Source organism: Pan paniscus, chromosome 14 (assembly GCF_029289425.2).
Source record: "Pan paniscus chromosome 14, NHGRI_mPanPan1-v2.0_pri, whole genome shotgun sequence".
NCBI classification, from domain to species: domain Eukaryota; kingdom Metazoa; phylum Chordata; class Mammalia; order Primates; family Hominidae; genus Pan; species Pan paniscus.
In genome coordinates, this window is record NC_073263.2 from 103,096,105 (window position 1) to 103,118,407 (window position 22,303).

The 22,303-nt window shown below is 36.6% G+C and overlaps 1 protein-coding gene across 2 annotated transcripts in view; it reads left to right on the top strand.

The window, feature by feature from the left end:
* Positions 1–22,303, top strand: part of ITGBL1 (integrin subunit beta like 1) — a 294,518-nt gene that overhangs the window by 156,622 nt on the left and 115,593 nt on the right. For both annotated transcript variants that reach the window (XM_008957437.5, XM_055096975.3), the window contains 2 exons: positions 899–1,039; positions 15,912–16,058. In XM_008957437.5, coding sequence (XP_008955685.5) covers positions 899–1,039; positions 15,912–16,058 — 288 coding nt within the window. The remainder of the gene's footprint in view (positions 1–898; positions 1,040–15,911; positions 16,059–22,303) is intronic.

The following is a 22,303-nucleotide window of genomic DNA, read 5'->3' on the forward strand; positions in this document are numbered from 1 at the left end:
CTTGAATAAAAAGAGTTTAGTTCATATTCTACAGTTTTATTTTGTACGTTTAAATCTTTAATCCAACTGGTACTTATTTTGATGTAAGAGGTAAGAAAAGGATTTAACTTTATGTCTCTATCAAATGATTAGCTGGTTGCCCTAAAGACAGTTACTGATAATCCACACGGAGTAAACATGATTTACAGCTGGGCATTTCCCTCTGCAAATCCGCAAATGACCAAGTTTATGTCTCTCAATCTGATCTCCAACATTCTTTATAATCTGGGCTCATCTGATCTAGCAAACCTTACTTCTTAGTCTTTTTTTTTTTAACATGCACCTCAGGGTCCCTATGCCCATCCCTACCCTTCTTTGCTCAGTCGTTTTTTCTTGACTTTCTCTTAGTTCTACCTCCAATGTCTCCTAGAACATTTCCTCTAATCCCTATATATCCAATCCATCCACTGCTAATTACTCCAACCCTCATTGATCCTCTTTCTCCAAATTCTTAGAGCATTCATGTCTTAGTTTACAAAATATTCGCACATTGTTTTTAGTGTTTGTTAATTTTTCTTTCTAATTAGCTTTCTTTTTGCCAAATAGATTGCAAGCTTCTTGAGGGAAAGGATTATATCTTATATAAATTGTTTTAGTGTTATCTTCGAAGGAAACTAACATAATACTAATGACACATTCCACCAACTCACATAATTATAGAATAGATAATAACTTTTGTTTATTAAGGAATCTCTATTATCAGTATTAGATGGTGTTTCTCCTTTTTAGAATATTTTTGTCTGAATATATGTGTTTTTTTCAAACACAAAGTAAACAGAAAATAATAAGCGATATGTGAAATGCTTTCTTTCATGGTTTTTCTTGACTGGATTCTTATAAAATTCTTCTTCCCACCTAGGGACTTGTGTATGTGGTGAATGTACCTGTCACGATGTTGATCCGACTGGGGACTGGGGAGATATTCATGGGGACACCTGTGAATGTGATGAGAGGGACTGTAGAGCTGTCTATGACCGATATTCTGATGACTTCTGTTCAGGTAAGGGCTCTTCCAATTCCTGTTTTTCTGGAGGGGGAGGTGGGGCTTGTTAATGGGTAAAAAAAAAAAAGCAATTAGAGAGAATAAATAAGACATACTGTTTGATAGCACAATAGTGTGACTATAGTCAATAACTTAATTGTACATTTTTAAATAATGTAAAGAGTATAATTGGATTGTTTGTAACACAAAGGATAAATGCTTGGAGGGGATGGATACCCCATTCTCCATGATGTGCTTATTTCACATTGCATGCCCGTATCAAAACATCCCATGTACCCCATAAACATATGCATCTACTATGTACCCACAAAAATTTAAAAAGTAATGAATAAAAAATAAAAATGCATATTTCCCTGTTTTCAAGATTTCTGATTCTCACATACCCTGTAAAAGAAACTGAATGTGTATTCTAAAGCATCTTATATTTGCAGTGCTCCTACTGGTAACTTGGAAAACCTCCAGAGAATTCCCAAAGTTGGCAAAGACTAGAGATGAGAGGGCATCCACTCTTTTAAAGTTAGTCTAATTCCTCACCCAGGAGAACCATTAGCTCTAGATAGCTACTCAGTTCAACTCTGAGACTACAAAACTAGCAGAGCTGTTGACAATGAACAGGATAGTTACCATTAGGACACCTATATTAATGTATTACAAAACAGGATAATACAGTGCTCAGGGTTATTTTGTGCATTAACTCTTTGATAGGCTTTAATGTTATTCTGCAATGTAGTCTCTAATTAAATATCGTTTAGTAGATTCAAAAATCTTTGACTGTAAATACTGTGGAGCAGATACTGTCTGTTAGGGACTGAGTGACATCTGGGCTACTGGTGTAGTAGGAGCCAGTAGGGGACAGGAGACAGCCATGATCTTTGACTTCATGGAGTTTGCAATCTAAATGCAAATAAATAAAATATGTAAGTCCAGGATGTCTAATAGTGCAAAGAAAAAGAAAGCAGTCAGAAATCTATCTGAAAAGGTATCATTTAGCAAAAATGGAGTTATAGATTTTCAGTCCAGTTCTATTTGATAACCCATAAGGTAGACACATACACATATACATCTTGTTAAGCTTGACTGCCTCATTGGTGCATGCAGATGGATAGAAACTCCTCTGGTCTCCTGAAAGTTTGCCAGCAAAGGGAGATAAAAGAACTGTCCCATTTAATTATGAGTGTGCAACTTCAAAGGCTTCTCCAGACTGACTGGGGAAAGCCTGCTGCTAAATCTTCCCATTGCAGAAGGGTTTCCCTCTTCTGATAATCTCTTGTGCTCCAGAGGATTTCCTAAACATTTTGTGAACACTATTCTCTTGAGGGTATTTTTTTCTATTATTCATTATACATGCTCATGTTCTTCGTTATCATTGCTGTCAACACAGTGGTAATAAAAGAGCTCATGACTAGTGAGTGGCGTCTGTGTTCCAAAGAGATGATGAGAATAGTGGGGAAGAGGCCTGTTGGAGATTTTAATTAGGATGATATGGCTCTTCACAGTGGTGGTGATGTAGGGCTCATGAATTGCAGGAGGCTATTGGATCACAGTGCATGTGGGTTTTATCCTAAAAAAAAAATAGGCTAGCAGGTAAAGAAAGATGAGAGGGGCATTCCAAGCAGAAGGAACAGAGGGATAGAATCTGTGTATAGGACCAGACTCAGTTTGAAATTACCAGAATGCAGAATTAAGGAAGCATGTGGTAAAAGGTAAAGTTGGTTGAGAAACAAGAACTGGGGGGCTTTTTACCTTCCTGCAGACCCAGGTTTTATTCTAAAGGCAATGAGGAGCTAATGATGGTTTTAGGCAATAGAGTGCTGTCATCACCAGATTTCTAGTCTGAGTGTCTGGGAAAATGTTGGTGCCATTTACTGAAATAGGGAATATGGAAGGAAGCTGTCAAGTTTGTTTCTAGACATCTCCAGCATAGAGGGCAAAGGGTAAGCCAAAGTTTATATTTTTTCCCAGCCTGTTGAATATGTGAGTCAGGGTCAGGGTTAAACCAAGAGAATTTCAAGTTGTAAGCATAGAGTTGGTGGTTAAAACTATGCTGGCATTCAGGAAATGCCATTTGACAATATCATTTTCTTTTTTGAGATGGAGTCTCCCTCTGTGGCCCAGGCTGGAGTGCACTGGCATGATCTCAGCTCACTGCGAGCTCCACCTCCCAGGTTCACACCATTCTCCTGCCTCAGCCTCCCGAGCAGCTGGGGCTACAGGTGCCCACCACCACGCCCGGCTTATTTTTTTGTATTTTTAGTAGAGAAGGGTTTCACTGTGTTAGCCAGGATGGTCTCAATCTCCTGACCTTGTGATCCGCCAGCCTCGGCCTCCCAAAGTGCTGGGATTACAGGTGTGAGCCACCTCCCCCGGCGGCAATGTCATTTTAAGATTGCTTTTGAGATAAACATGATTTGACACAATTTAAAATAAGAAAATAAGGGAGGCATATAAAAGGCAGTATTTTAAAATTGTAAGTGTGTGACTTGCTGATATGGAGCCCCTTTTTCCTATGGGTATTCACTCTCTTGTGAAATCCGTAATTCTGATGTTGATCCTGATTTTGGACTGGGGTTGAAAAATTCAAACTAACTTCATTATAGCGATAATTCAGGGTCCTGTGAGCCAGTCCATCTCACTGTGAGGGAGTGGGGTCATGGGGTAAAGATGGGTGATCACTCCTGAACTGACACTTCAATCCTTGTGTAAGCTTGTGTGCAATTCCCGCAGCGTGTCATTTAGTCTTGGAGTGCTTACTCTAGGCTGAGCAGGTGAAGTGTCATTAAGGAGGCTGCACTGGAATCTAATTTTCCACCTCACCTATTCCCCTCCAACCCCTCTTCCCTGTTTTCCTTTTTCTCACATTTTCCTTTCTTTCATACCCTATGAGAGTCCACACAGTGGGTATGGACAGGTAGGGGTAGGAAGAGGTGATGGCACAATTGGCTGTAGTTTGAACAAGAAAACATCAATCTATTATTGTGATTGTATGATTCGCTGGTTGAAGTGAATTGAACATGGCCAGCTTTCCACAGCTTGGCTCCCACACTTAGAATGAGGAATTGAGGAAAGAGGAAGAAACTCATATTTACAGAGACTCTACCCTATTGGACCCTTGGTGAGTTCTTTTATAAACCTCATTCCATTTTATGTACACACTAACTCAGAGAGGGAGGCATTATTGTCTATAGTTTAGCAGAAGAGAAAATACGTTCAGAGAAATTAAGTAACTTGATAAATTTCACACTGCCATTAAAGTGTCATCTGAAAACACATATAGCCTGACTACTCATGTAACCTAATCTCCAGGTGATGCAAATACAATTCTCCAGTTTTACTTTATTTCTCTGAGGAAGAACTGTCCTCTGGGTACTCAGATTTTTTAAAAATAAAACTAAGCTTCTCTGAACATCATTACAATCTGGAGCAGACATCAACCTCTGCAGTATTTCATCATTCTTACAGAATCTGTAGAATTCTATATAGTGTATGGTATTATGCTTATTAGTCTTTAAATTTTTCCTAATTAACAGTCTAAGTTGCAGTGTAAGAAGAGTGCCATATAGTTGATTATTGAGTATATTAATACCTTTGTGTTATGAGACAGAAGTAACCCAATGACATCAATATTCTCTAGTCTTTCATGCAAGACTAGAATATAATAAGGCTCTGATGAAATGAAGTTTTATTTTTAGCTCCTATTCTTGCCATCCTGAGAGTTTTGGTCTTATTTAAGTCCAAGGGAAGTCTCTGGATGGATTAGTTTAAGTTAGCTCTTTTAATTGACATTCTCATTTTATTCATTCATTTCCATTCTCTCCATTTATCTGTTCAATAATGCATTTAAATGTAAATATTTTATGCCTAACACATCATGAATATAGGGAACACAAATATGTTGAAACATGGTCCCTGCACCCACCAAATAAATCAATTTTATTTACTTCTTTTAATCCTGTCTGTTGTTCATCATCCACAAAATATGTGTGTTTGTGTATGTTCATTTGCCTATACACCAACATGACTGTTATACTACACACATACACGCACCCCTCAAAGACAATATGGTTGACACAATTTGAGTGTGACTGAAATGATCAGGGCATGAATGGGCATCCTGACGTGTCCCGACTGTCCTGTTTGTTACACCCAATTTACTTTCTGATTCTGATATAACTGCTTTATTCCTAATGGCCACTTACCACTCAGGTCTATTTCCCCAAATCCCATAATTGGAAAAATACGCTGCAATGTGACCTTAAACTTTATCGTTCAGCTTTCCCTGCCTAAGAAAATTATGAAAATATAAGGAAAGTTTTGGCTTAGAGTTACATTAGTTTGGAAAATGGAATATTTTGATAGAACCATATTATGTGGTGAAATTTGTCCCTGTGGATTGTCAAAGCATTAAGAAAGAAACTAAAGGAAATGATTAAGTATATCCAGACCACATTTTCTTGAAAGGAAAAATTAATATATTGAATTTAAAAAAATAGCAAGTACTACCTAGATCTAAGTTATTCCCCAAAGCTTTTCTCTATTGATGGTCTTCATGTTACTTTGTAAACATGTTAACAGACTTGTTAACATCAGATTCAAATTCACGGGCATTTTTTGATCCTTTAAAAAGAAAGAAGTATCCTCTAAAGCAGAGAAGTGTTTGTCTGGAATAGATGCAACTGCACTGTGCTGAAACACCTGCACCTGTTTCTGGAGTTTGGATAGCATAACTCCAAAGAACACAATAGTTACAAATAAACAAGAAAAGGTTTAGTTAACACCCTTTCCTATAATGGCCTGAGAACCTTAATAACTCCTGCCTTCCCAGCATGGCCTTCGGACCACTCAATGGCTGCTCTTGCTGCAAATCTTCCTTTTCATATGGGTATTTTGGGCTGCAGTCATTTTTATGGTAGGTAGATTATACCAACACCAAGCACTGTATTCTTCCATTAGTGTGTGTGTGTGTGTGTGTGTGTGTGTATGCGCGTGTGTGTACATACAGAGAGGTCTTTAGAGAGCATTTCTCTTATTTGAATTCTTCTGATGTTCGATATCAAGACAAACAGCACCATGCCGAATCTTTCATCTCTATTTTGTTGATCTTCTGCCTACACAGTTTAAAGGAATACTGGTTAGAAGTAATGAAACTAAAACCTGCAGGCTTAACATACACATAAATTTGACAAACTAGCATGGAAGCATTGCATTTCAGATCCATGTGGCAAATTGATCTTTTTTTAGTTCTGTCATTTGAAAGATAAAGCAATTTGAGATAAGGCCCAGAAAAGATAGTGGCACATCAGATGAAGGACACAAGTCTCCTGATTTCTTCTTTTATGACCTTTCCACTATTTGTCTATTTAAAAAAACAAAAACCTGATGTAATGTTATGACAGTCTAAGGGGTTTTCATGCTAAATAGATACCATTATCTCTAAACTCTTCTATATAGCAAAATCCAACATTTTCATCTTCTTGACTTTATCTCTACCAAATGATTCCTTCTTTGGCATAACTTTTAAAATTGGAATTGAGAAACTGGTAACTTCACAAGAAAAGTTGCAATTTTGTTTTATAATTTTCTGTCTTATCTGAAAAGCCCAATACCTGCCTGAGAATCTGGTACCAACACCTGACATTTCTAAGTGATTTTTAAACTCTACCAGTTAAATATCACAAAGGATTTTGTAGGACATGTACAGTTTCACTTAAAGTGGTATCTCTAATATTCTAAAATATATTTTGACAGCACATGACTAACTTCTTGAAATATGTAGTATATAATTTTTATTACTGAAAAAGCAAAAGTTATGTTTCTGTTTTAACTCTGTCAATTAATCCATAATAAACATCTAAATTAGGCAATACCATTGTCGATACCATTTTTATTATGGTAGGCTAGAATTATAGAAAGTTTATCCATGCACTTTTATGCTTGCTTCTTCTATGATATACAGTGAGATATCTTATTTAGAAAATTCTACTTTCCCCAAACAATAAAACCAGTTCTACTCTCCCCAGACAATAAAACCGTCAAACACTTTCTGTGCCACTATTTTGTCACTTAAACTGGTTACCATACATTCACTGACTTTCAGGAACTTCGTTCTTTATGGATGGCTTATGTATGTCACTCATATTTAAATACCTCTTCTTTCCTTAGCTTGAACTTGTTCAATTAATATCAAATCCTGGCGGTAAAGCATAGAAGACATATCAGTGGATGATTTGAGGAGGAACATTGGCCATCTTGAACTAAACAATGTTCTCCCACTTTGATACTTTCCTGTTTAGGGCTAAGGTCTTTTATCCTTCAGCCAATCACAGCAATGATACAATCTCTTAAATTCATCCCAATGTGCAAGCAATTGGCTGCAGGTGTGTTATTGAGAAGATTATTGAGGAGTCATCACACACATGCCAAAGTAAGGACACATACATATTCTTCCCGGCTTTGCTTATAGTTGGCAATGCCTGGAGGTGAAGCACGCATTTAGAAGCATGATCCTGGAGAATGTTCATGATGCTGCATTAAGTACACAGGAAAAGAGGTGTGGGAGCTTATAGGCTGTATTTTCCCCCTCATGTTTGTAGAAGAGCATCAGAAATAGCAATGGGATATAAAAATAAAGCTGCAATAATAGAATTATGTTAGGGGAAAAAGGTTGAGAGAATTAAAAACTGAGAAAAATAAAATGATAAGAAAACAGAACGTGCCTATGGGAGAATAAAGGTGAAAGACCGCTAAAGATTTCTTCCTGCAGGTCTAGAGCATCTGAACTTAAAAAACAAAAAATTATTAAGGCTTCCACAGCTAATCTGGCTTTTGTTACTAATTGGATAGGATTCCAACTTTAAAAATCTCTTTTGAATAACTTCTGCCTTTAGGATTTGTTTTATTCTGCCACCTGTTTTTAAAGATGTCAACATGTGAATGGACTTCAGATATGAAAAAATGGTTGCTTTTAAACATGGATTCCGACTATGCAACTTAAGAACGTTCTCCCTTCAGTCGTGGGTCTCCCTTTGTACCTGCCTTTGTCCCCAAGGTTTCTATTTTATTTTCCCTCCCCAGGGAGGGAATCCTCCTGTGGGGCATGTCACTGCTTGTGAATTCAGGTGGGCCTTAGTGGCAGATGACATTCTCTTGGGCAGTTAGGGACTTCCCGGGTCCCGCATCGGCTAGATGTATTGTTCTAACCTTCACAGCCATTAAACTTTCAAGAGGAGAGAAACTTTTTCTCCCTCTTCAATCTGGTTTTCAATGTTATTGTTAAAGTGTCAACAAGCAATGTTATTGTTCCAGTGTCAACAAGTCTCTCGCAAATGTCAGCATGTTCTGTACTTTGCCCAGTTTCCTCACAACAGATCTAACTGTCGCTGAAATAAAACCACTTGTCTCCAAGAATTTCAAAGCCATTGGCTCCTGTGAAACAACAGAATTGACTGTACTTTAAATGTGAAATATTTATGTGTTAAAATCATTATTTATATAGGCATTTCCAATGTAGATCTGTTTGCAATGTTTGTCCTTAATCTTACATGAGGGCTGGAAATAAAGAAAGATAGGAACTTCTTTGTTTTTGTTTTTTTTTGAGTTGGAATTTCCCTGTGTCACACAGGCTGGCGTGCAGTGGCACAGTCTCGGCTCACTGCAACCTCCGCCTCCTGGGTTCAAGCAATTCTCCTGCCTAGCCTCCCAAGTAGCTGAAACTACAGGCATTTGCCACCATGCCCAGCTAATTTTTGTATTTTTAGTAGAGATGGGGTTTCACCATGCTGGCCAGGCTGGTCTTGAACTCCTGAACTCAGGTTATCTACCTGCCTTGGCCTTCCAAAGTGCTGGGATTATGGGCGTGAGTCACCACGCCCAATGGGAACTTCTTAAACTGAGATGAATGAATGGCAAAAGCCATAGAACCCAACAACCTATGAAATATAATTGTTAATAAGCATAAACCGTTACAAAAATTCCCATACTGTAAAGTCTAATCATATTCATATGCCGTGTATGTTTATTAATAATAACAATTTTCTTTTCCTTTCAACTGAGGTCTAGAACAGATAATTATGGCAACATAATTCTAAAATATATTTTAGAATATTAGAGATACCACTTTAAGTCTATTTGTCAAATAGACTCTGTTACATAGCAGATGATCAACAAATGAGCATCTGAATTGAATTGAATTTGGGATTAAATGAGAGATTTAAATTCAGTGATCCCTAATGTCTCATTCCACTTTGATTTATGATTTTGTGATTTTTTTTTTTACTAAAAATTAGTTAAATGGTGAAAAGCTTCTACTTATGTGTATTGTCCAGTTTCTTCAAATTCAGAAGATGGAACCGCAAACCTCAAGGAATATTGGTAAAATGGTCTAGTCTTCACTGGAGGCCAATTTTCATATTGGATGATATACATTAATATCAGATGCTAAAGACAGCATGCATTTTCATCCATTAGCATTTCTATGTACTTTTACAAAGTGTAATTCCACTTTTAAAATTCTTCATGCATTTTTGCAGCAATTATAGAAATCTACTTTGTTCTGCATCTGCGGTGATGAGTAGCTTCATGTTTATTAGGAATTATGGAAAGCTCAGTTGAAACTATGCTTTCCTCTACTTGCTTATAATGTGGGATCTGATGAATACAAAAACCAGTAGCTCCTTTTTATGTAGCTTTTAAACTATTTAATGCACTTCCGAAGAAATGTGGATTGATAATATATTTTCTTCCTTTTTAAAATGAAGAAACTGAAACTCAGATGTGGTCATTTGACGAGCCCCACTCTGTAGGAAGCAGAATCAGGATTTGAACCCATTATTTTATTGATAATGTAGGTCGATTTTTGCGAAACCACACCGTTTCTCACAATTCTTTGCAAACTGTATATTCATGTGTTGAAAAATTCAATGTCTTTTCTGACTTCTTTGGAATACACTAGGCTAATCTTCAAGGATTGTAAACTCCATGTAGGTTACTGGTTTTACTCTAAGGGTCTCCAGGCTAAACATGTAGTATTTGCTTAAAAAGTGCATGAAAATAAAGTGTGGAGACTCCATAAGATAACATTCTGCTTCGGTGAAGTAACCAAAACAGAAATTAAGAAAACAATCTTATCTGCGGTCGTGTCAAAAATAATATACTTAGGAATAAAATTAACCAAGGACGTGAAAGATTATTGCACCAAAAACTATAAAACATTGATGAGAGAAATTGAAGACACAAATAAATGGAAAGATATCTCATGATCATGGATCAGAAAAATGAATATTGTCAAAATATTCACACTACCTAAGGTGATCTACAGATTCATTGCAATTCCTATTAAAAGTCCCATGACTGACACCCAACTGATTTTCAACAAAAGTGCTAAGAACACACATTGGAAAAGAGATAATATTTTCAATAAATGGTGCTGGAGAAATTGGATATCCATATGCAGAAGAATGAGATTAAACCACTACTTCTCATGATATACAAAAATCAACTGAAAATGCATTAAAGTCTTAAATGTAAAACCCAAAGCTACAAAATTACTAGAAGAAAACATAGGATAGTACTTTACTGTGGGCAAGAATTTTTAAAATAAGACCTCAAAAGCAAAGCAACAAAAACAAATAGATAAATGGAAGGACATCAAACTGACAAGCTTTTGATCAACAAAGGAAGCAACTAAAAGAATGACAAATAGACCTACATAATGGGAGAAAATAGTTGCAAACTATATATCTGACAAAGGATTAATATTAAGAATACATAGGGAACTTAACAGCAAGAAAACAACCCAAGTAAAAATAGGCAAAATACATTAATAAATATTGCTCAAAAGAAGACATTCAGATGTCCAACAGGTATATGAAGATATGATCAAGATCACTAATTGTCAGGGAAATGCAAATCAGCTCCACAGTGAGATTCCTCTTCACTCCAGTTAGAATCGGTTTTATTATAGAATTATAATAAAAAAAGACAAAAGAAAACAAATGTTGGCAAGGGAGGTAGAGAAGAGAACACTGACACACTGTGGGTGAAAATGTAAATTAGTATAGTCACTATGGAAAACTGTATGGAGATTCCTCCAAAAATTAAAAATAGAGCTGTGATATGCATATAATTCAGTAATTTCACTACTAGATATATATCCAAAAGAAGTGAAATCAATATGTCAAAGATATATCTGTACCCCTTTATTGCAGCACTATTTACAGTAGTCAAGATATGGAATCAACCCAAGTGGCCATTAACAGATGAATGGATAAAAAATTGTGATATATATACACAATGGATAATTCTGCCATAAAAAGAAAGAAATCCTGTCATTTGCAACAATGTGAATGGAACTGGAGGTCATCATGTTAGGTTAAATAAGACACAGAAAGACCTTATTTCAAAACCTAAAAAATTGGAATCTAAAAATAAAATTGAAATCATAGAAGCAGAGAGTTTGAAATGTGGTTACCAGAGACGGGAGGAGGAAGATGGGAGGATAGGGAAAGGTTGGTCTGTGGTCCAAGTTACAATCAGATAGCAGGAATAAGTTCAACTTCTATTACACAGTAGGTTGAGGACAGTTAACAGTAAGATATGGCATATTATAATTAGAAAATAATTAGAGAAGCTTTTGAATGCCCTTACCACAAATGATAAATGCATAAGGTGATCATCATGTGAAATACCCTAATTTGATCATAATGCAACCTATATATGTATCAAAACATCTGATTCTACCCCATAAATATGTACATATAATAATTTTTAAACTCTCCTAGCATTTTTAATAGTAATAACAAAAAAATCTTAAAATTCACATGGAACCACAATATACCCCAAATAACTAAAGCAATCTTCAGCAAGAACAAAGCTGAAGGCACCATAGCTCTTGATTTCAAATTATATTACAAAACTATAGTAATTAAAACAGTATGGTACTAATACAAAAACAGACACATAGACCAATGGAACAGAATAGACAGCATAGAAATAAACCCATACATTTATAGCCAATTGACTTTAAACAAAGATGACAAGAACACACAATAGGGAAAAGACAGTTTATTCGATAAATGGTGTTGGGACAACTGGATGTCCACATGCAGAAGAAAGAAATTAGAGTCTTATCTCATACTGTATATAAAAATCAACTCAAAATGAATTAAAGACTTATATGTAAAACCTGAAATTTTAAAACTACTCGAAGAAACGTAGGAGAAAAGCTCCATGCCATTGGTCTTAGCAATGATTTTTTTTGGATATAACACCAGAACACAGACAACAAAAACAAAAATAAATGAGTGGGACTGCATTGAACTAAAACGTTTCTACAGCAGCAAAGGAAACAACAAAAATGAAAAGGCAACTTCTGGAATGAGGGAAAATATTTGCAAACCATATATCCAATAAGGGGTTAATATTCAAAATATATGAGTTCTAGTCCATTTTTGCATTGCTACAAAGAAATACCTGAGGCTGGGTAATTTATAAAGAAAATAAATTTATTTTGGGTCAGGCACATGGTGGCTCATGCCTGTAATCCCAGCACTTCGGGAGACCGAGGTGGGCAAATCAGTTGAGGAAAGGAGTTGTAGACAAGTTTGGCCAACATGGTAAAACCCCGTCTCTACTAAAAATACAAAAATTAGCCGGGCATGTTGACACACACCTGTAGTCCCAACTACTGGGGAGAGTGAGACATGAGAATCACTTGAACCTGGGAGATGGAGATTGCAGTGAACCGAGATTGTGCCACTGCACTCCAGCCTGGGCAATAGAGTGAGACTGTGTCTCAAAAAAGTAAATAAATAACTAAAACCAAAAAAACCAAAAACAGGTCTATTTTGGCTCACATTTCTGCAGCCTGTACAGGAAGCATGCCACCGGCTTCTGTTCCTGGTGAGGTCTCAGGAAGCTTCTGATCATGGCTGAAAGTGGAGTCAGGGCTAGTGCATCACATGGCGAGAGAGAGGAAGACAGAGGGAACAAAAGAGGTTGGGAGGAGGCGCCACACTCTTTTAAACAATCAGATCTTACATGAACTACCAGAGCAGGAACTCCCTCATCACCAAAAGGACAGCATTAAGCCATTCATTAGGGATCTGCCCCCATAGTCAAAACACCTCCCACCAGGCCCCATCTCTAGTTTTGGGGATTGCATTTCCACATGAGATTTGGAGAGGACAAACGTTGAAACTATATCTAACTCATACAACTCAATAGCAAAAAAAATCAAACAACCAGATTAAAAAAATGGGCAAATGACCTGAATAGACATTTTTCCAAAGAAGATATGCAAATGGCCAGTGGGTATATGAAAAAAGTGCTTAACATCACTAATAGGGAAATGCAAATCAAAACCACAATGAAATATGACCTCACACCTGTTAGGATGGCTGTTATCAAAAAGTCAAAAGATAGATGTTGGCAGGGTTGTGGAGGAAAGGAAAACTTCCATGTTGTTGGTGAGGATGTAAATTGATACAGCCATTATGGACGATACTATGGAGTTTCCTTAAAAAATCAAAAGGGAATTATACGATCTAGGAATTTCTTGATTTATGTACAAAGGAAATTAAATCACTATCTTGAAGAGCTGTCTGCACTCCCATAGTCACTGCAGCATTACTCCTAATAACCAAGATATGAAAACAACACAAGTGTCTGTTGTAAGATGAATGGGTAAAGAAAATGTGAGATATATATATATATATATATATATATGTAACATGATGTTTTGATATGCATATGCATAATATACATATATTTACATATGTGTGTGTGTGTGTATATATATCTATATATACACAAATACCTGGTGGAATAGTATTCGTCCTTTAAGAAGGAAATCCTTTCATTTGCCACAACATGGATGAACCTGGAGGACATTCTGCTAAGTAAAATAAGCCAGACAGAGACAAAAAAACACTGCACGATCTCACTCATATGTGGAATCTAAAAACGTTGAACTCTTAGAAATAGAGTAGAAGGGTGGTTACCCAGGGCCAAGGGGTAGGACAAATGGGGAGACTTTGCGTACAAACTTTCAAAGTTATAAGATGAATACGTTCTGGAGATCTAATGTGCAGCATGGTTACTATAGTTTGTAATACTGTCTACTTGCATTGTATGAGGAGAGTACATCTTAGATATTCTCACTGCACATAGACACACACACAAAGTTAACTGTGTGAGGTGATGGATATGTTTATTATCTTGGTTGTGGTAATCATTTCACAATGCATATGCATATCTAAACATCATGTTACATACTTTAAGAATCTACAATTTTTTTGTCACTTATACCTCAATAAATCTTGGGGAAGAAAAGAGCGACCTCTTCTGAATTTTAGATCTCATGCTTTTTGTCAGTTCATGGCCCCCAGTTTGACCGTGGTTGTGAGACCTTAATAAATAGCGATCCATTAAATGGTTAATTTTAAAAAATCCTGCTCTGAATAATATTCCATTCTTTGGATATACCACAGTTTATGTATCCATAGAGGAATCTTAGATGCATATTACCCACTGAAAAAAAAACTGAAAGGACTACATATACTGTATGACTCCAACTATATAACATTAAGGAAAAGGCAAAATTATGGAGGACAGTGAGAAGATCAGGTTGTCAGGGATTGGGGAAAGGTGTGGGAGAGGGATGGATGACTAGGCAGATCACAGAGGGTTTTCAGGGCAGTGAAATTACTCTGTATGAGTGGTGAATTCATGTCACTATATGTTTACTCACACTCGTACAATGTACACTAAGAGTGGACCCTAATGTCAACTATTCACTTTGGGTAATAGTGATGTGTCAATGTACGCTCATCAGTTACAGCAAGTGTACTTCTCTGGTGGGAATTGTTGATAATGGAGAAGGCTATGCACGTGAGGGAGAAGGAGGTATATGGAATGTCTCCACATCTCTCTCAGTTTTGCTGTGCACCTAAAACTGCTCTAAAAAAAAACAGTCTTAAAAGAATATGTACTCGCTCTGATATTGTTTGTTAGCATGCTCTATAAATGTTAATTATGTCTACTTGGCTGTTAATGTCAATTTTTCTATATCCATACTGATTTTAATTTCACTTATTGCATTAATTACTGAGAAAGGAGCATTTATATATTAAAAAGTAGTCTAAAAAGCAAAAAAAAAAAAAAATCCTGCTTCAAAAATACATTGTTAGTCCTTCCCTGTGACTCCCCTCCATGCAAATTAATTGCCAAATCCACCAAATACTCCTTTCCGTTTTTTCTTTTTTTTGTTGTTTTGTTTTGTTTTGTTTTTTTGAGACGGAGTCTCCCTCTGTCGCTCAGGCTGGAGTGCAGTGGCATGAACTTGGCTTGCTGCAATGTCTGCCCCCCCGGGTTCAAGTGACTCTCCTGCCTCAGCCCCCTAAGTAGCTGGGATTACAGGTGCACGCCACCATGCCTGGCTAATTTTCGTATTTTTAGTAGAGACCGGGGTTTCACCATGTTCGTCAGGCTGGTCTCAAACTCCTGACCTCGTGATCTGCCCTCCTCGCCCTCCCAAAGTGCTGGGATTATACACATGAGCCACAGCGCCCGGCCCAAATACTCCTTTAAGGCCCCAGCAAACCAATACAATCACATGCACCTGGAATTTGACAGCTTGAAGTTTATAGCCTTACTAAACTGTTTATCTTATCTGTTGCTTTTCTCTACCCCTCAAGATCAATTCATATAAGTCAGTTATTTAAGAATTTGAGAAAAATGTGCATTTGCCTTAATGTGTTATATTATGTTCATCAAGATCCTGAGTCATTTGTGACATTTGCTGTTAGAATGAAAACTAATTCCAACTTCATTATCTTTATGTACATTTTTATTTTTTGCCACTCTCACTGTGAAGGTCATGGACAGTGTAATTGCGGAAGATGTGACTGCAAAGCAGGCTGGTATGGGAAGAAGTGTGAGCACCCACAGTCCTGCACGCTGTCAGCTGAGGAGAGCATCAGGAAGTGCCAGGGAAGCTCGGATCTGCCTTGCTCTGGGAGGGGTAAGTGAGGTCTCTCAGCGCTTGCCACGGCCTCTCCATCACAATTCAAATGAATTCGATGCACACACATCTTTTTGTTTGTTTGTTTGTTTTTTGTTTTCTGCTTTTTTGTTTTTTTTTATTTTATTTTTTGTTATTATACTTTAAGTTTTAGTGTACATGTGTGCAACGTGCAGGTTTGTTACATATGTATACATGTGCCATGATGATGTGCTGCATGCATTAACTGGTCATCTAGCATTAGGTATATCTCCAAATGCTATCCCTCCCCGCTGCCCCCACCACACAACAGTCCCCAGTGTGTGATGTTCCCCTTCCTGTGACCATGTGTTCTCATTGTTCAATTCCCACCTATGAGTGAGAATATGCGGTGTTTGGTTTTTTGTCCTTGCGATAGTTTGCTGAGAATGATGGTTTCCAGCTTCATCCATGTCCCTACAAAGGACATGAACTCATCATTTTTTATGGCTGCACAGTATTCCATGGTGTATATGTGCCATATTTCCTTAATCCAGTCTATCATTGTTGGACATTTGAGTTGGTTCCAAGTCTTTGCTATTGTGAATAGTGCCGCAATAAACATACGTGTGCGTGTGTCTTTATAGCAGCATGATTTATAATCCTGTGGGTATATACCCAGTAATGGGATGCCTGGGTCAAATGATATTTCTAGTTCTAGATCCCTGAGGAATTGTCACACCGACTTCCACAATGGTTGAACTAGTTTACAGTCCCACCAACAGTGTAAAAGTGTTCCTATTTCTCCGTATCATCTCCAGCACCTGTTGTTTCCTGACTTTTTAATGATTGCCATTCTAACTGGTGTGAGATGGTATCTCATTGTGGTTTTGATTTGCATTTCTCTGATGGCCAGCGATGATGAGCATTTTTTCATGTGTCTTTTGGCTGCATAAATGTGTTCTTTTGAGAAGTGTCTGTTCATATCCTTTGCCCACTTTTTGATGGGGTTGTTTGTTTTTTTCTTGTAAATTTGTTTGAGTTCATTGTAGATTCTGGATATTAGCCCTTTCTCAGATGAGTAGGTTGCAAAAATTTTCTCCCATTTTGTAGGTTGCCTGTTCACTCTGATGGTAGTTTCTTTTGCTGTGCAGAAGCTCTTTAGTTTAATTAGATCCCATTTGTCAATTTTGAATTTTGTTGCCATTGCTTGTGGTGTTTTAGACATGAAGTCCTTGCCCATGCCTATGTCCTGAATGGTATTGCCTAGGTTTTCTTCTAGGGTTTTTATGGTTTTAGGTCTGACATTTAAGTCTTTAATCCATCTTGAATTAATTTTTGTATAAGGTGTAAGGAAGGGATCCAGTTTCAGCTTTCTACATATGGCTAGCCAGTTTTCCCAGCACCATTTATTAAATAGGGAATCCTTTCCCCATTTCTACTTTTTGTCAGGTTTGTCAAAGATCAAATAGTTGTAGATATGCGGCATTATTTCTGAGGGCTCTGTTCTGTTCCCTTGATCTATATCTCTGTTTTGGTACCAGTACCATGCTGTTTTGGTTACTGTAGCCTTGTAGTATAGTTTGAATTCAGGTAGCGTGATGCCTCCAGCTTTGTTCTTTTGGCTTAGGATTGACTTGGCAATGTGGGCTCTCTTTTGGTTCCATATGAACTTTAAAGTAGTTTTTTCCAATTCTGTGAAGAAAGTCATTGGTAGCTTGATGGCGATGGCATTGAATCTATAAAGTGCCTTGGGCAGTATGGCCATTTTCACGATATTGATTCTTCCTATCCATGAGCATGGAATGTTCTTTCATTTGTTTGTATGCTCTTTTATTTCATTGAGCAGTGGTTTGTAGTTCTCCTTGAAGAGGTCCTTCACATCCCTTGTAAGTTGGATTGCTAGGTATTTTATTCTCTTTGAAGCAGTTGTGAATGGGAGTTCACTCGTGATTTGGCTCTCTGTTTGTCTGTTATTGGTGTATAAGACTGCTTGTGATTTTTGTACATTGATTTTGTATCCTGAGACTTTGCTGAAGTTGCCTATCAGCTTAAGGAGATTTTGGGCTGAGAAAATGGGGTTTTCTAGATATACAATCATGTCATCTGCAAACAGGGACAATTTGACTTCCTCTTTTCCTAATTGAATGCCGTTTATTCCCTTCTCCTGCCTGATTGCCCTGGCCAGAACTTCCAACACTATGTTGAATAGGAGTGGTGAGAGAGGGCATCCCTGTCTTGTGCCAGTTTTCAAAGGGAATGCTTCCAGTTTTTGTCCATTCAGTATGATATTGGCTGTGGGTTTGTCATAGATAGCTCTTATTATTTTGAGATACATCCCATCAATACCTAATTTATTGAGAGTTTTTAGCATGAAGGGTTGTTGAATTTTGTCAAAGGCCTTTTCTGCATCTATTGAGATAATCATGTGGTTTTTGTCTTTGGTTCTGTTTATATGCTGGATTACATTTATTGATTTTCATATGTTGTACCAGCCTTGCATCCCAGGGATGAAGCCCACTTGATCATAGTGGATAAGCTTTTTGATGTGTTGCTGGATTCGGTTTGCCAGTATTTGATTGAGGATTTTTGCATCAATGTTCATCAAGGATATTGGTCTAAAATTCTCTTTTTTTGTTGTGTCTCTGCCAGGCTGTGGTATCAGGATGATGCTGGCCTCATAAAATGAGTTAGGGAGGATTCCCTCTTTTTCTATTGATTGGAATAGTTTCAGAAGGAATGGTACCAGCTCCTCCTTCTACCTCTGGTAGAATTCAGCTGTGAATCCATCTGGTCGTGGACTGTGTTTGGTTGGTAAGCTATTATTGCCTCAATTTCAGAGCCCGTTATTGGTCTATGCAGAGATTCAACTTCTTCCTGGTTTAGTCTTGGGAGAGTGTATGTGTTGAGGAAATTTATCCATTTCTTCTAGATTTTCTAGTTTATTTGCGTAGAGATGTTTATAGTATTCTCTGATGGTAGTTTGTATTTCTGTGGGATTGGTGGTGATATCCCCTTTGTCATTTTTTATTGAGTCTATTTGATTCTTCTCTCTTTTCTTCTTTATTAGTCTTGCCACCGGTCTATCAATTTTGTTGATCTTTTCAAAAAACCAGCTCCTGGATTCATTGATTTTTTGAAGGGTTTTTTGTGTCTCTGTTTCCTTCAGTTCTGCTCTGATCTTAGTTATTTCCTGCTTTCTGCTAGCTTTTGAGTGTGTTTGCTCTTGCTTCTCTAGTTCTTTTAATTGTGATGTTAGGGTGTCAATTTTAGATCTTTCCTGCTTTCTCTTGTGGGCATTTGGTGCTATAAATTTCCCTCTACACACTGCTTTGAATGTGTCCCAGAGATTCTGGTATGTTGTGTCTTTGTTCTCATTGGTTTCAAAGAACATCTTTATTTCTTCCTTCATTTCGTTATGTACCCAGTATTCATTCAGGAGCAGGTTGTTCAGTTTCCATGTAGTTGAGTGGTTTTGAGTGAGTTTCTTAATCCTGAGTTCTAGTTTGATTGCACTGTGGTCTGAGAGACAGTTTGATATAATTTCTGTTCTTTGACATTTGCTGAGGAGTGAGTGCTTTACTTCCAACTATGTGGTCAATTTTGGAATAGGTGTGGTCTGGAATGCACACACATCTTAATTTAAAAAACAACTGAGATCCCTGAATGAGGGGCTATTAGTCTTTTTAGAACTAATAATAAATCCAATTTCCATGAATGAAAGTACATGGAGAAATATGTTTCTCTTTCTCTCTTTATATATATCTTTTGCACACAGACACTCTCACTCACTGTCAGGCTACTTTAGCCTTAAGGTATGTTCAATTTCAGTTCAGTTCAGTTCAATGTTACATTAAAAAACACAGTTTAGACGTTTGCTTAAAGCTTTCTGAATGAGACCATCTAATTGTCCACTGACATTTATGAAACCCAGTAACATTATTTCGAGGACAGTGTTGGCTTTTGAAACTTCATTGTATAAACAAATAGCTATGAATAAGCTTTTGTCATTTGAGAAGGAAGGCATGTAGCCTTAGGTGTGTTCTTGGTATCAGATCAGTACGAATTGGAGAAGGACAAATTCATCTAGAAGAACACGCGTTCCATTCCTCTTGATTTTTCAAAATAAGAAATGCAATTTCACTTCCCACATGAGAATAACAAAGTTAATATGAAATATGCTTTTGAAGAAGTCGTAATTGACATTATTACCAATTTTGTTCAAGAAAGGAAACAGAGAAAGACTTTCTTCACTTGAACATTAGATCAGAAATTTAATTTTATGTTGCGTTTTTCTTTTTTAAAAAATATATTTTAATAGAGATATAATTCACATACCACAAAATTCACATACCACTCAGTATTTTGATATATTAACATACTTATGCAGCCATCACCACTGTCCAATTCCAAAAAAAAAGTTTATCATCATAAAATACCCTGTTACCCTATAGCAGCCACTCCTCATTCTCTTGTCCCAGAACCCCTGGAAACAAACAATCTACTTTGTCTCTATGGACTTGTCTATTCTGAATATTCCATACAAATGGAATCATAAAATATGTGATCTTCTTGCATCTGGCTTTTTTCACTTAGCATAAGTGTTTGCAAGGTTTATCAAAGTTGTAGCATATGTCAGTCCTTCATTGCTTTTCATGGCTGAATAACATCCTGTTGTATGGATACACCACCGTTATTTAACCCTTCATCAGTTAATGGGCATTTGGACATAGGATTTCTACTTTTTGGTCGTTATGAATAATGCTGCTACAAACATTCCTGTGCGACTTTTTGGGTGGACATGTCTTTTAATTTCTTTGGGGTCTGTATCTGTGAGTGGAATTGCTGGGTCATAGAGTGACTCCGTTTTACCTTTTGAGGTAGCGCAGGACTGTCTTCAAAATGACGATACCATTTTACATTCCACCAGCAGCGTGTGGAGTTTCCAGTTTCTCCACATCCTTGCCATTTCTTGGTATTGTCTGTCTTTTTGATTCTTTAGAGTATTCTTTATAAAGAAAACTCCATAAAGTGTCTCAGGTTGTTTGCAGCACAGATATTTTCTCATATCCATTATTTTCCCCTATTGGTTGTAAGTAGAAGAGTGGAGGAGTAGGATATGGGTATAATAATCTTTTTAAGGTCAAAAGTATTTTTGACTAGCCCTGTATTTCACCAGTAACCCCAGACAGGAACCATTGTTCTATCTGCATTGGAATATTGTCATTATAGTGCTGCATAAGCCATCATGCTTTTAAAGTAACAAAGATTAAAATTCATATCCCTCAGACTGCTTAGTTACCAACACTTGTAATCTACAGCAAAAAATAATTTTACATTATTATTTTACATTTACACAAAGCTTTATCTGTTGGGCCCAGACATGTAGAAAAAATGACCATAGGAAGGCTAACCGCTGTCTCTTTTTTTAAAAAAAAGTGTGTGTATTTTCAAAAATGTATTATAATCCTAGGGACAATTCCATTTCAAATTAAAAACCTTGGGAAGTAAAGAAAATGACTTTACCTCAAAAATAGATTTTTGATCTTGAGGATACTTTTTCAGTTACATTTAAGTTAGAGAACTTTAGGTACAGTGATTTTTACTGTTATCTTAAAGTGGTAAACAAAGCAAAGGGTGATCTGATATCTTAAAACATTATTTAAAGAGTTTACATTTGGTAAAATTATTTAAACTCCAAATGGTTATGTTGCTAGTAGAAGTAAACAGAACAGAAACCAATAGGGATATGCACTTATATTTTAAAACAAAGAAATGAACAAAATGTATACTTTTAACAAATGCTTTTATATTTTGAAGTTAAAAATGTCGAACCATATAATAGAAAGATAAGAAAAGCATACAAAATAGCTCTCAGAGAAAATTACTGTAAGTATATACTTATAGCAATGGTTTTTCATTTGTCTCTAAATTTTTTAATATGTAGAACAAGTAAAATAAAATTATTGGGGACTTAATATATTGATCTTTTATAAACTCCACTAGGTTTTTCCTCAAACATGCATATTTCCTGTCTTTCTGGAGATTCACTAACTTATTTAGCTACCATTTTTTAAGCAATAGAGTACGTTTAAACTTTATTTTATTAAAAAGGTGTTGAGTAAATGTATAGAATTATGATTTTTAAAATTGTTCATAATTCATTTCAGCCTCTTGAAGTACTCTAAAACTAAATAAGCTTCATCAGTTTCCTTACATGAGCAAAGTGATTTTGCAGGGAATCATGACAGTATGTAAGATTTTTGAAAACGAAAACCAAGAATTTA